This window comes from Glycine soja, chromosome 3, assembly GCF_004193775.1.
Source record: "Glycine soja cultivar W05 chromosome 3, ASM419377v2, whole genome shotgun sequence".
Classification (NCBI taxonomy): Eukaryota; Viridiplantae; Streptophyta; class Magnoliopsida; order Fabales; family Fabaceae; genus Glycine; species Glycine soja.
The window spans coordinates 11,145,655-11,160,222 of record NC_041004.1 but is presented as its reverse complement, the minus strand read 5'-3'; the positions used below and the strand labels follow the sequence as shown (position 1 = coordinate 11,160,222).

Below are 14,568 nucleotides of genomic sequence, written 5' to 3'. Positions count from 1 at the left end.
GAACTTGAGTGAAAACTATTATACACAACTTCTCTATGATAGAAATAATGTTACCAAACTGTGAAAACTATCTGTGTTGCACTGAAATGAAGTAATGTGTCATGATAAAAATGCTCAATGTTATGCAATAATACATGTGAAGATTTGAACTTTGATTTTTAAGACTAAAACTATCTCTAGACAGAAGGTATCTGGAGCCTTGAAAGTTGAAACTACAAAAACTTCTTGAATCTGCTGACTTAGTTTTTCTCCTTTATAGTCACTTAGTATATGCACACATTCAGACAAACAAATGCATTGAACAGAAATGTATGGATATGTGATTTGAAGTTCATGCTATTTCAGTTTTCATAATTGCAACTGTTTTAGACATGTCAAGGTAAGGGTTTAAAAGCACTATAGATTACAAAAAATCTAATGAGTTGCTAGCAAAGAGAAACTTTTTTACCGACCAACCCTTTGTTCTATTGTAAGTTGTAACTCACCTATAAGAAGCCTTTAAAACTAGCTGCTAGAGTCCTAATTAAAGAATGATCTTTACTATCACATAAATATCATTTAAGGTTTACTGCTGTATGAAAAAGCAAAAGATTATTTAGTTATGAAATACAGAGTTTGCTTATTTTCTATATTTATTTGGACCCAGGACAGGTATGCATGGCCTAAAGCACATGCAATTGTAAGGTACCTATTAATGTTGAAACCAACTTGTCAATAGAGAAATGAATTTTGTCAAGTCCAGCCAAATCAAAGCATTATTAGTGTTCCTCTTGAAGGAAGAACAAGCCTAAATTAAGTGAAGTTACATAGTATACTGTTGTACATGAGTTTAACATTGGTGAACTTCAGGTATCCTTTCTAACGTTTGTCACAATAAGGAATAAAGTAACTTGTGAAATAGTATTTAGGCTTAATCTCCCTTTTTACCTTCAATTTTTTAATTTTTGACGAATTTTATCTTTAATAAATTAATTTGACGCATTTTATTCCAACTCATAAGAAACTTGCGGATTTTATTCTTTTTTATTTTACTCCTAATATAATTGTACTTTTTACTTTAAACTTTTTCTTTTTTCACTAATTTTATCCCTAAATTTTTATTTTTTTTCGCTAATTTTACCTCTAATTTTTTTGACAAATTTTACTCCTAACATTTTATTTTTTTTTGGCAAATTTTACCCTCAATTTTTGTGCTTATTAATGAAAAAATTGACTCAAGATAAAATTCATAAGTTTCTTAAAAATTAGGAGTAAAATGTGCTAAATTAAAAAATTAGGGGTAAATATAACTGAAAATTAAAAAAAAAATAGAGGTAAAAAATACCATTAAACCTAATATTTAAGTAACTTTTAGTTGATTAAACAAGTCTCATTTGAAACTAAGGTAAACCAACCAACCAAACCAGAATAATGAACGTGGTGCTCTATTGGGGAATTCGAGGGGAGTAAAGAGATGCACATCAATGAGTCATGAGCAACCACATAAGGGAACTTGGCACCACACTTTAATCCAAAACCTTAAGGCTTAGGTTTATGGGTCTTCTCCTCACTTATATGGTGCTCAACTTTTTCACTTCTACTCGATGTGAGCCTTCACCTTACACTTGTACTCTAACAATTACGAGCCTTCTCACTTATACTCCAACAAATCTTTGAGAGACAAAGACTCTGATGGGGAAATATGTCAACACAATAACAAAATCTATAACAGAGTAATAGGCAACAAAAATAAATTCTCCCAAACTTGCAAGAATCTGTGAGGAACCCAATAAAGTATAGAGCGCAAAATAGAAATTAAAGAAAACAGAGACACAATTTGTTTAACATGAAAAACCCCTCAATGTAAGGGTAAAAATCATGGGTCGTCCAGATCAAAGAAATAACTCCACTATAATCAATAAAGATACAAGAAAACCTCCAACAAGTGAACTAAAACGTGCTACAAACAATCAAATCAAAATAAACCCCCAATTGGTACAATAGAGACAAGAAGATAAAACCCCAAAATATAGAGTAGATAATTTGAAACACTTATCTCTCTCTCTCTCGAGTATCTTTTCCCCGATCCAACCAAACAATTTGAATTATCACGTGCGTAGAACCTGCTGTCCAAAAATCAGCCCGATCCAATGGTGAACGAATCTACAGTTGCAATCTAAAAAAACATTATCTAGTGGGTATGCGAAAATCACAATGATTTTCCCTCTCCTTCTTTCTCTCTCAATGATTTGTAACTATTTTTCCCTCTCAAATGAGTTCCTCTCACTAAATTTCACTCTCTAATCTGACCTCTCTCCACTTAAATAAGTGAGACATACGGGCCTTCTCATTTGGGCCTTTACTCCACATAGGAAGAAAGCCCAAAAAACCCAACAAATCTCCCCCTCACAACTATGTGGAGGTGACCGCCAAACCGGCGATCTCACAGCAAGCTTCAAACTTGTGTGTGCGTGTTTTGGTTTTGGTCCTTAAACTTTGTGGAGACTGGCCAATGTCCTCAAACTTCTATTTCATCCATTGTTTCATCCTCGTCGTAACTTTCATTATTAAGTGTCTACTTGTCTGATCACCTGCCAAGCACATGCCAATTTTTTTTTGTCTCTGTGTGTACATTTTGATGATGTGGCAAAGTCGTGCTTGACAGGTAGGTATTTATTTTTAATTTTATTTTTTTTAATTTTTTGACAATAGGGAGAATATTTTTTTTAATTTTATTTTTAAGTTGAACAAATTAAAAATAGATTTTATGGGTAAGTCAAATTTAGGGTTTCAGTCCCCAAATGTTCTCCTTCAAAAACCACATGTTCCCAAGTTGTGTGTCATTCCCCAAATCATAGGTCACCATGACCATATTCATCTGTTCCATTCACTCAAGCATCCTGAATCGCAAAACATGACCACATTCATTTGTTCCATTGGTGTCATTTTGCTTCATGTCAAGGACAGGGTGTTGGACTCAATCAGAGAACGTGGTCATTTATTGATAGCGGAGAATGAATATTCGGTGGTCTTATTCGTAAGTAGACTATCAGATATTAGAAAATTTAGTTTTTGTTGTTTATTTATATTCATGGTGTGTGCGAAAAAAGGTGTTCTCTAGTTGGTGGCTTTATTGAATGGTTCTTGGTGTTGGATTTTTATTTGTATTCAAAGAATGGTGGGGTTGTCAGTATGTCCCTTTATTGGTTTACGGTTTTGTATATGTTTTATTTGGTTGTGCGCTATAGTTGTTTAGATTTTGTTGGAGCGAAGACAAGTTTGACATCAATAGTTATTATTTGTGGACATGTGACTACCTTCGTGTCATTTTATAATGTTATTTTGGTTGTTGCATAAATGACTTTTACTTTCGTTATCCATCACAAGGGCACTTTTTCCATGGTCCCACATCTTCACTATATAGAGGTAGATGAAGATGCAATTTACAATCAGAATGTATTTTGACACAGTGGATGTGGTCCACAAATTGAGGTACCCTTAAGAAAAATTCAAGTTGTGGTGGAAGCAAAATGATAAGGGTTTTCAAGATGGGTTGAAACTAATCATTGAAGACCAACATGCATTAGAGTTAGCAAAGTATGCAATCAACTGCAATGTTGAAGTCCATATGTATGTTCAACATATTCCCCATGCTAAAGTTGAAATACTTGAACACGTGGGTTGGGGGAATGATGGACAAGATGTTGGTGATGATGCATAAATAGTGGATGGAGAGAGTGTTGCTAGTGATGTTGATATGCAACATCCAACTAATGAGGGTGCTATTGATCAAGGTGATGTGCATGTAGTTGATGATCATGTTGTCGGTGTTGTTGATGCTACTGAAAAGGGTGAAGTGCATGATCAAGGGGGTTTGGTCATGGTGTTGTTTTTTATGTGGAGGCTGAACATAATTTGGCAAATGAGAATGTGAAATAGGGTTATTTGGAAAGAGTTGTTCATGGAGAGGTTGTTGTTGACCAATAAGGTTTGGAAGCAGACATTGAATCTAAAAGTAGTGATGATGGTAACTTTAACCCATCTATGGTGGATGAGAATAGTGTGCAGACAAGTTTGGAGTTTGAGACTGAGTCTAACGTTGATGATGATGCCTCTATAGAAGCACATGGCACTGGCATAAATGAAGAATTATTTTTTGATTTTTTGGACATAGTTGATTTAAATGAGGACTACTTGATTGAAGAATTGCAAAGTGACAATGATGGAGAGGGAGGTTTCGCCAACAAACCAAGGATATTTGTAAAGACTCCTAGTGGACTGGGAATGGAATTCAGCACACTAGCGGAATTCAAAGATGTAATGTTGGAGTATTCAGTTCTAATTGGTAGAGAAGTGAAGTTTGTCAAGAATGATTAAAAAAATGAGTGAAAATTTTATGTCCAGCAAAACATGGTTTTGAAGCCTTTGTTAGCAAAGAAAGAGATGACATTATCTTTATTATGAGGACATTGCTTTCCAAGCACACAAGTAGCAGGGTCTTCTGGAACAAAAATATAAAGTCAATTCTTCCTTCTGTGGTGTTCCTCACGTTTTCCTCTGGTTTTTTGGTGTCCCTTTCTTCTTCATTTGCCTGGCTATTTATAGAAAAAAGCCAAGAGGTGCCGACAAATTTGCCCAAGCGAGCTAAACTCGCCCAGGGGAATATGTTGCTTGGCTTTGAAGGCACTCACTCACCCAGGTGAATTGATTACTTATGCCTAAAGAAACTGGATTAACTCAGGCGAACCAGTTCCTAACCTAGACGAATGGATGTCTGAAATCTTGGAAAAATGACCATTTTGCCTTACCTTTTAACTTGGTTTTTGGATCCAACAAACAACCATCAAAAGCTACAGAATCATGGATGAATCTTCCATATTTAAACAAAAACATTATTACATGTACAATATATATAAAACAACTAGATTTAAAGGAAGTTTATAAGAAAACTATTACTATTGAAAGATAAGTCTAACATTTTAATCCCAAAAATAACTGAAATATGACACTTATCATACCCTGACACAATTCATGCAAGTCTCTATCTCAAATCACAAGATCACGGAGTCGGCAATCAAAAACCTTGAAGTGCAAGTAGGCCAACTTGCCTGGCAACTTGCAGAGAAGTCCACTAGGAAATTTGTGGTAACATTGAGAAGAACCCCAAGGAAGAATGTAAGGTTGTGCTCACATGAAGCAAAAGGAAGGAGGGTCTTGTTGGTGAAGAGATAATCGGGGGAGTAGCAGAGGAGGTGAGTGATGAAAAGGAAGATGTAAGAGAGAAAAAAGAGGCAAAGATAAAGAGGAAAAAAATGAGTGATGAGAATATAGAAAAAATGAGAAAAATGAAGAAAAAGAAAAAAAATAGTAGTAAGGAGGGTGATGATGAGGTCTTAGCTTCTAAGACCAAGAGTCAAATGGCGAGATAAGCAAGGAAGGGAGCACCAAGTGTCCCTACCAAGGATGTTCCTTATCCTTTGGAACCTTCAAAGAAGGATAAAGAGTTCCATTTTGCAAGGTTTCTCAATATCTTCAAGAAATTGGAGATCATCATTCCTTTTGGTGAAGCTCTTCAACAAATGACAATGTACACCAAGTTCTTGAAGAACCTCCTCACGAAGAAAGACAAATACATCAACAATGAGAGCATTGTGGTGCAAGGCAATTGTAGTGTTGTGATTCAAAGAATTCTACCACAAAAATTCAAAGATCCTGGAAGCGTGACCATTTCGTGCGCAATTAGGATGGTGTCTATAGGGAAAGCTCTCATTGATATAGGGGCAAGTATCAACTTGATGCCTCTTTCAATGTGCTGGAGAATTAGGAATTTGAAGATAGTGCTAACTAGGAAGACTCTTCAACTGGCATATTGCTCTATCATTATACCTTACGGTGTTGTTGAAGATGTCCTTGTGAAAGTTCAGCAATTCACATTTCTGGTGGATCTTGTTATCATGGACATTGAAGAGGATTTAGATGTGCCCTTGATTTTGGGAAGAACATTTATGCTCACTACGAAATGTGTTGTTGACATGGGAAATGGTAATCTTGAAATGATTATGGAGGACCAAAAGGTGACCTTCAATCTCTTTGAGCCAATGAAGCATCCTAGTCATAGCAAAACATGCTTTAGAGTGGAGGCAATTGAACATGAAGTGAGTTGTGTTGAGCAGTAATTCACCAGGCATTCACCCCCGGAAAAAGCCTTAATGAACGCCATTGAATGCCTCATGAATGAAAAAGAGAAAGATCTCAAGGCTTGCTTGGATGATCTAAACAAATTGAAGGAAATTCCTCCAAGGGAATATGCCTTTGAAAAGCTGAAGAAGGATACTCTTGCAGAGAAACCTAAGGTGGAGTTGAAGGTTCTACCTCTTCACCTTAAATACGTTTTCTGGAAGAGGATCATGCATAAATGGTTGTCATCAGCAATGCTCTATCTCCAACCAAAGAAGCACAATTAGTGGAGGTACTCAAGAAGCATAAAGCAGCAATTGGATGGTACACCTCTGATCTCAAGGGGATTAGTGCATCATATTATACACAAGATCATGATGGAAGCTGATTATAGGCCAGTGAAGCAACCTCAAATGATTTTCAAAACAAAACGAACTTTTAAAACCAGAGTTACAAAAATTTCTTTTGCACAGATCGTATCACAAAACTTGATAAATTGAACTTAATCAATTCTGAATGAATCCACCCTTTACACAAAATCCTTTGTTAAAGTTCTTTTGTTCACAAAGATATTTTCTTGAACCTTTATAAAACTAATTAAGATCAGGATGAGAAAGAAAGATAAAATCAAGAGGAAAAGAAGTACACAACTATTTTATACTAGTTCATTCTCTAGAAGTTAATTCAGTTATCTAATCCAAAGCCCGAATTAGATTTTCACTATGCATATAGAATTCTTACAAGCAATCACAAGCAATCTTCAGTTCCCGCCCCGAAAAAAGAGACTTAGGCACTCAACATTGTGAATAAAAGCCTAAGAGAAACCTACCCTTAACCCAAACTAGAAACACTTATTCTAGCATGCCTTTACAAATTCATGCACAAACAAGAGATGTATAAAACCATACACGAAAAATTAGAGTCAAAGATAAACACAACCTGATCAATCATTTCCGCAAAAACTTGTTTGACTGAATAAGGTGACTTCTTGAACTCAATAAAGTAACACAAATCTCGTATCACAAAAGATCTTCATAATCAAAAGATTTGAAGTTGTGAGTTAATGTTTTAAAGCATTTTTCTTCTCTTTTTTCTTTGACTAATAATAACACATGATCTTAGCTCAAACAAATGCTCAAAATATTGTGTTGTTAGAGAGAACACAAGGTGGTTATTTATAGAGAAAACAGTTATAACCACCTATAATCAATTAAATCTACAAGATAATTGATTAATTCAATGAAATAATCAATTAGATTATCTTTTTAATTGATTAAAGTGTTCTTACAAAAACTAAAAATAGCTCAAGAACAATATAATCAATTAGAGACTCAAAGTAATCAATTAAAGTTTTCTTGTTCAATTTTGAAACACTTATAGAAAGAGAAGTAATCGACTATATCACATGATAATCGATTAAAGCAGAAACTCCTAAATAAATCAGTCATTGTCTCAAAAAACAACTGTGTAATCGATTACGATAAGATTGTAATCGATTAAACCGATACGAGACATAACTTTACAAGTTTAAAACAACTTATGTAATCGATTATGATAAGGCTATAATCGATTAAAACAAATGGTATTGCAATTTTTATCATTTAAAATGTAAAATCAGATGGACAAAATTGTTTTTATAATCAATCAATTTGTTCTTGTACATGTATTGTTATGATCAATTAGAAAGTCATGAATGCACGCAGGCACATCGGGCAGTGGAAGGTTTGTATTGTACATGAAAATACATGCAATAGTACAAGTAAAACTACTTAGTTGGCAGATATCATTGTGAATAGTATTGCCATGCAAAGGCAATTCCTGCAACCACTAGTACTCTAAGAATCAATTTTGGAGTAACAAAGGACGATGATGATGACCACGAGGGAGCTGGTGGAGTCAATTCCAACGATCTGCCTCTAAGCTTGGCAGATAGTTTAGATAGTACTCGACGAAGGAACACTGCTTTGTTTGCAACTGAATAAGAATAATTAAACAAAAGAATGAGAAGTAAGACAATGGCTAAAATACATAACACTAGGCCTGTAAACAATAAAATTTATGATATAAAAGTACATGTTACTCTTGCAGATCAAAATTTAGATTAAATCCTCCACACCAGTCTTAGTCTATACATGATGGATATTAATTAGTTAGTGAGGTAAGTTGGTTTAACAAATAAGGCATGTTGCCTATTAATCTTGTCGTTTGTGAGAGAACTGGGGCCTTTGGGCATTGGGAAGTCCAAACACTCGAAGTTCTACAAGTTTAAATCTCTTATTCTTTCTGATAAGATACCATGTTTCTACCAATATGCTTTAGCAACACAGACATTCATATACATGGACCACCATAACACAAAATTCATGTAGACTCTTTAGTTTGCTATTGAATTTTTCATGTTTAGTTTGTGATAAGTGCATGCGATGATAAATACCAGTGAAAGTATTAGGTAACAATCTGGAAAGCTAATGCAGAGAGAGAACAAAGTTAATCTTAAAAGGCGAGGATGCTTTCTTTTTTGTGGCTATTAAGGTAAGAATGCTTTGTTAATTACAAAAGCACCACCATGCTTGGGGATTACTCATTGTTGTACAAAACTGAATTACTTCATTACTTGGGTCCCAGGATGCAGACACTACAAGAGCTGGGGTTTACCTTTATCTTTCAAAAGTCTTTCTTCCTCTCCAACTCGTCTTTGGAGAACATTTAGCAAAGATCCAAAATACAATGCAAAAACTGTGCATGTGATTGTGATGACATTATATGGCATACTGAAATCAGGTGTCGTCAAGGGTACAAGTAAAACTTCTGTGTAAGAGAGAACAGGACTCTTTTCCTGCGTTATAAATCCAGATAGTTAGAGGCATGACCAAGGAATACTATATATGTGTTATAAGCAGAAAGAGTGGAGATTCAAATAACCTGTAATTTAGACAACAGTGGTGACTTGCTTTGAGATTTATCAGAAAATTGCAAACCAGCATGGAAGTCAGGAAAGCTTATTATTGCTGATGGAATGTCAAATCCTTGATTAGCATCTGGAGGGTATTCATCAATGTGTAAGAAGCCCTATGCAGACCAACAAAAGCAGGTCAAAACCCAATTTGATATGAAAAAGAAACCAATTTCCTATTCATCCATCCTAAAATGATTAGAAGTGAGCATAACACATAAGGTAGCTTCCGATACCATATTACTATCAACTTTTTATGCCATGGTGACATGTACTTAGCTTCCAAAAAGAGGAAGGGTTAAGTAGGCTTATATTTTACTGTCCTGGCCAATTTAAGGGAAGCCCATGCGCTAAATGGACAATTCAGCTTTACTCAAGCAGGGCCAGAGTTTGGCCTGGCTCACTCACTTCCATCACTACGTTAAAAGTTTATAAATATAAACCAAATTGATATTTCATATTTCACATAGTATCAACACCAGTCCTACTTTCATTTAATACAATGAGTTCCTTATTAAGATTTCCGAGGTTGTTTACCAACATAACTTACGCAGTTCAATGTCAACAAAAAATAGTGAGGCAAATATTGAGAGGAAAAAGAACTACAAAAGTACAAATGGAAAGTAAAAATTTGTGCAAACCTTATCAAACTCTATGCTCAATACAGCTGACTTCATTTCACAAGGAAATTGGAGAGCCATCTCCATCACCCCAGGTGATACTTTGTCTAGGGAAGGTGAAACACGCATTCTCTCAACAAAATCTGTGAGGGCTTGAGGCCTTTCATCAACTACTAATTGCAAAGTATGATAATAAACCTTAACATACCAAGGCACAATTTGGAGAACATTAACTTTCAACTTACACCTCTCTTCAACATTATTGGCTGCAACAAGTCCCGGGGTTGATTTCAAGGATATTGCAATAGCACCCCTTTCATTCCCACTTCCCATCAAAAATCTACTGGCATATAAAGGTCCATGTGGGCTAGACCAAACAATTGGATGCTTCCACATTAGGCCTAAATCAAATTGTTCAGTGTCTGTGTATTCTTTGATTGGATATTCATACAGAATTGAGGAGCTCTTTTCCAGTTCTGCATGCACCCTTTCAGGAGTAACAGATAATTCAAAGCCAGCATTCCTTCTAAAATCTTCAGGACCTGTGTCATTAGCAGCAAATTTAGCGGTATTCTTCTGGAGATTCTCAAGTTGAGAGACTAGACCTCTCTCAGCATGAAGGTAAACATTACTCAACTTGGCAAGAACACATCTTCCACTGATTTTTCTTCCAAATATTGAACTCATCGACCAGCTTGGTTGAATCTTTGTTTCACTGACATGGTTCATACCAGCTTTCTGTTCACTAGGCTGGACTACAACTGTAAGTGTTTGTTCTAGAATAATTCCTGATCTTGACCCATCTGAAGGATCTGTGGACATTGTCAAGTGCAACCGCTGAGAGTGGTAAAAACTTCTGTAAATAGATGGTCTATCCATTAAGTAAGAGAGTCCAGCTTTATCTCGACAAGGAAGGAGTTTCAACCAAGGGGTAAGATTCTCAGTGCACACAGCTTCACGTGGCAGTGTACCATATCTTAAACTGCCCAAAGCTGATTGAAATGCCCATTCAGGAGCAGAATAAGTGGTAGAAGACTCCAGGAAGTTGATTGAAGCACAAAAGAGACCTGATAGTGAATGGGTTAAATTTTTCCAAGAAGCGTCAACCTGATGTGGAGGAACATCAAAAACTGCCCACAATTCAACTCCTGGAGGCTTTGCATTGCAGCTTGATATTGAATCAAACCCACCCCATCTTTCATAGTTCCATCGACCTTGTGTAAAAGATAACTCCATTGCTTTAATATGATACTTCTGAACCTGTTCATTAAACACTAATCCACATGCTACTTAGTATATTCAGGAAAAAAAATTATAAGCAATCAGAATGTGACAAAATTATATATCGTTGCTGCTAAAATTCAAAGTAAAAGCACAAAAACATAGCAAAAACTGAAGTGTAAGCAATGAAAACCTGACTATAACTAAAGAAATAGTGAAACCCAGAAAGCCCATTAGTATTCGATGTCACAAAAAGGACTTCCTTACAAACTATATTGTGGGTAAAGGCTTTTGTTCTTATTGCAAATAATAATAATATATAAGATGTTAGAACCACAAATAATTTCCTTCCTCGACATATTTTTATTTGGGAAAAATTGCAATAGAAGAAAATATCCCTGACAAAAACCTGAATGGCATACATAAAAATTGAAAAGCACAGAGAACTAAAACATCAATGTTTCGTTTTACTTCCATAGAACTATCAAACATGGAAAAACTAATGATTAAACCTACAAAAAGTTTTTCTGATTTGATCAAATGGTGGGTACTGGATAGAGAACAATGCAGTGCAATGAAAAAAAAAAGTCAAATACTGAAATGTGTTTTATATCAGAAAAAACATGTTATAAAACATATATTTTATATCAACAAAAAGGTCAATTCACAGACAAATTTCAAATTGCAGTAGCACAAAGAGTGCTACTGTTACTTCTTGGGATAAGTCCCTCATGTACTCTCTCACTTGTCTACCTCCCTTCCGATTAATATTTCTTCTTAGAAAATAAAATAAAATAAAACAATACCATCAATAACAACTTGCAGCCGTGGAGAAGCCATATATGCTTCCCTAACCACAAGTCTTAGGATAAATTACATAGGAGTAAATGTGAAGTTGCACATGCAAGAAAGCTATGCCAAACCTCTTGTACTTTTACTTAATCTACTCCTATTATATCTTGCAAACTTTATAAATCAAAATTCAACAATTTCCACATTACCACAACATTCTGTACATGTATCAGATCTACTCAATGTCACATTTTATATTGCCATGCATAATGTGCATGTGCAAGCAACAAAAATCACACAAATTCTTGATGAAATAGTCACTATTCATCCCTGAACTGAGAATACTGCACTTAGATGGTCTGTTTGTTCGGTTTAGAATAGTTGGTAACAGTGTTTTAACTGTTGTGCTGTGTGTCAAGGATGACCCACTAATCCTTTATTTATAATGAGCAAATAGGATCTACATTAATTACATAACATCAATCCATCCTAAGTAATAATGAACAAATCCCTAATTGCTCTCTAATGATAATTAAGAGAATAATATATAACTCTAACATATTCATTCCATGCTTTACCCAATTCCATCCTTTATCCATAAGGAAATGATCTTACAAGCATATTAATGTTCATAGAAAAGTTCATATTGCACATTGCAGGTCACAACTAAACAAGGAAAATGAAGTCAAAGGAACCAAAAATTTAACTCAGATTCCCTAGAGATCATTCATGTTCAGAACATGAACACTTCACTATGCATGCAAGCCACATGTTACTGCAGGATAGGAATAAATGAACACCAGCCAAATGCATTCTTCCAAACTCTGCACCCACTTTTCTGCATTCTATCAAAAACCCTCTTTACTTAAAATGCAAAATTTCATTTAAGCCAAAAATAAATCATTATTGGACAAGAATATATGAACAATAGCCAAATACATTCTTTCAAACTCAGCACCCACTTTTCTGCATTCTATCAAAAACAGTGATTTGGGCCACAACATCAAGGTGTTTTAACTGTCCGCGACCGCAATTGGGACAGTATCAGCCGCATTTGTCCGTGATTTCCCGCAATATCAACAAACCGCAACGCGACCAAGACAGATATTTAAAACCTTGAAATAAACCTATTTAATCCAACGTAAAAGCTGCTCCAAGTTGCTTCAACTCAGAATCCAATTCTGAAATCTTATCCAACATCTGATAATAATTTGTCTAAAATCAACTCTGGACTCGGAATCAATTCCACAACGTGAAACCAAACATGACACTTATTTGCTTTCATTCACAAAATCACAGAGAAAGAATAAAAAAAGGCACGGACCAGCTGAGAAATAGATTTGGGAAAGAGGTGGTGGTGACGATCGAAGGAGGAGGACTCATCAGCGGCGGCGAGAGGAGGAGAATCGCTTTGGAAGTGGAAATGCGCGAGAACCTTGCGATCGGGCAAGGGCTTCAGCAGCAACTCCTCCGTGAACTCTTCTTCTTGTTGTGTTGATGTTGCTGATAACAGAAAGACGAGGAAAAGAAGAATACAGAGAGGAGGAAGAGCCATTGATTGGAGTCTCTTTCGCTGCCTTTGAAAATTTGCAGTAGTGAGTGACTTCACTGTCACTACAGAGATTTCACCATTGAAATTGGAAACGCACTTGCAGTGTGTGTGTCTGTGCCCCCTCCTCATTTCAGAAATGATTTACGGAATTTACCAGTTCTGCTTTTGGTTTGGGCTTAGGCAACTTTTAAGACGAGTTGTTATTCTCACCTCCAAAATTACTATTCTCTCCCGCCATGTAGATGAATTTTTTAAAATTCCTGAAATACCCTTTCAACGGAAATATAATTTTGTTGCTTAATTGTGCAACGAAATCACATCTTGATTGTAATTTTTTTACAGACAGAGTGTAGTTTTTTAAGATAGTAGCATAAATTACCAACACATAGTCAATATATAACGAGGCCAAATTGTGCAACATTTAGGAACCTTTTCGATTAGTATTAGAGGACTAAAATAAATATAATGAATATAGAAAGCAATAACAAATCTCTCTATCATCTGTAATATATCTATAATATTAGATACGAAAATGATTTCTAAATAAAATGTTTACAAGTGATATTCCTCGGAGTTCTTTTTTTTAGGGGCTCAGAGCTCTTAACAATTAATTGATTGCAATCAATTTTTTTATAGTTATAATTATATTTGAAGTAATTAATTGTTATAAAGCATATTTTATAATTAATGATTGTCAATTCGAATTATTAATTATACTAATTCAATGATTAATTGATTTTACAATAAATTAATTTATAATTGTAATAGTCATGTAATTTATATTTATACTATATACATATGAAAAAAATATATTAAAAATGAAATTTTCATGTGACATCTTCAGAAGTTCTACAAATTAATTTATTTCTTATGAATTAAATTGATTTCTAATAACTATGAAAACTTACATGTAGCATTAATTGATTTGATTGACATATTTTTTTAACGTAATTCTTGTTATTATATCAATTGACATAAGAAAAAAAAATTAAATAACATGAATTTTAATATCAAACCAAATCAACCTACAATAAAAAATTAATATATACCATATATGATATATAATATCTATTTTCATAATATATGATATAATCCTCGTTAACATTAATATATTTTAAAATAATAATAAATAGATCTAAACTTAAAATTTATATAATGTATAAAAAATTAAAATTTATATGTAAAATACTATTTTTAGAAACACTTAATATAATATTCATTCATATCTAAAAGTCCTTATTTTCACACGTAATATATAATAATTGTAAATTACC

The 14,568-nt window shown here is 34.4% G+C and overlaps 2 protein-coding genes across 3 annotated transcripts; one reads left to right on the top strand and one right to left on the bottom strand.

Annotated features, from left to right (window-relative positions):
• The first annotated feature begins 5,564 nt into the window (after nucleotides 1–5,564).
• On the top strand, nucleotides 5,565–6,155 carry LOC114404955. Its single transcript, XM_028367669.1, has one exon. It carries the CDS (start codon nucleotides 5,565–5,567, stop codon nucleotides 6,153–6,155), a length of 591 nt encoding a protein of 196 aa, XP_028223470.1.
• Nucleotides 6,156–7,756: 1,601 nt separating this feature from the next.
• LOC114406170 (GPI transamidase component PIG-T-like) lies at nucleotides 7,757–13,438 on the bottom strand. Of its 2 annotated transcripts, none has more exons than XM_028368768.1 (5): nucleotides 13,067–13,438; nucleotides 9,751–11,003; nucleotides 9,079–9,225; nucleotides 8,812–8,992; nucleotides 7,757–8,130 (listed from the first exon to the last, which is right to left on the bottom strand). In XM_028368768.1, exons 2-5 carry the CDS (start codon nucleotides 10,963–10,965, stop codon nucleotides 7,940–7,942), a joined length of 1,734 nt encoding a protein of 577 aa, XP_028224569.1. In that variant the 5' UTR covers nucleotides 10,966–11,003; nucleotides 13,067–13,438; the 3' UTR covers nucleotides 7,757–7,939. The 2 variants fall into 2 exon arrangements, with proteins under 2 accessions (XP_028224569.1, XP_028224568.1); XM_028368767.1 differs by having other exon boundaries at nucleotides 9,751–10,989.
• Nucleotides 13,439–14,568: the final 1,130 nt, after the last annotated feature.

Bases quoted from the DNA above. Each gene is read 5' to 3' on its own strand.
- LOC114404955 (XM_028367669.1), top strand. From the start codon at position 5,565: ATGTACACCAAGTTCTTGAAGAACCTCCTCACGAAGAAAGACAAATAC.
- LOC114406170 (XM_028368767.1), bottom strand. From the start codon at position 13,423: ATGAGGAGGGGGCACAGACACACACACTGCAAGTGCGTTTCCAATTTC. The intron at 10,990-13,066 runs GTCCGTGCCTTT...TTTAATGAACAG, and splicing joins CCAAATCTATTTCTCAGCTG to GTTCAGAAGTATCATATTAA. The intron at 8,131-8,811 runs GTAAACCCCAGC...ATTCTTATTCAG, and splicing joins AAGACTTTTGAAAGATAAAG to TTGCAAACAAAGCAGTGTTC.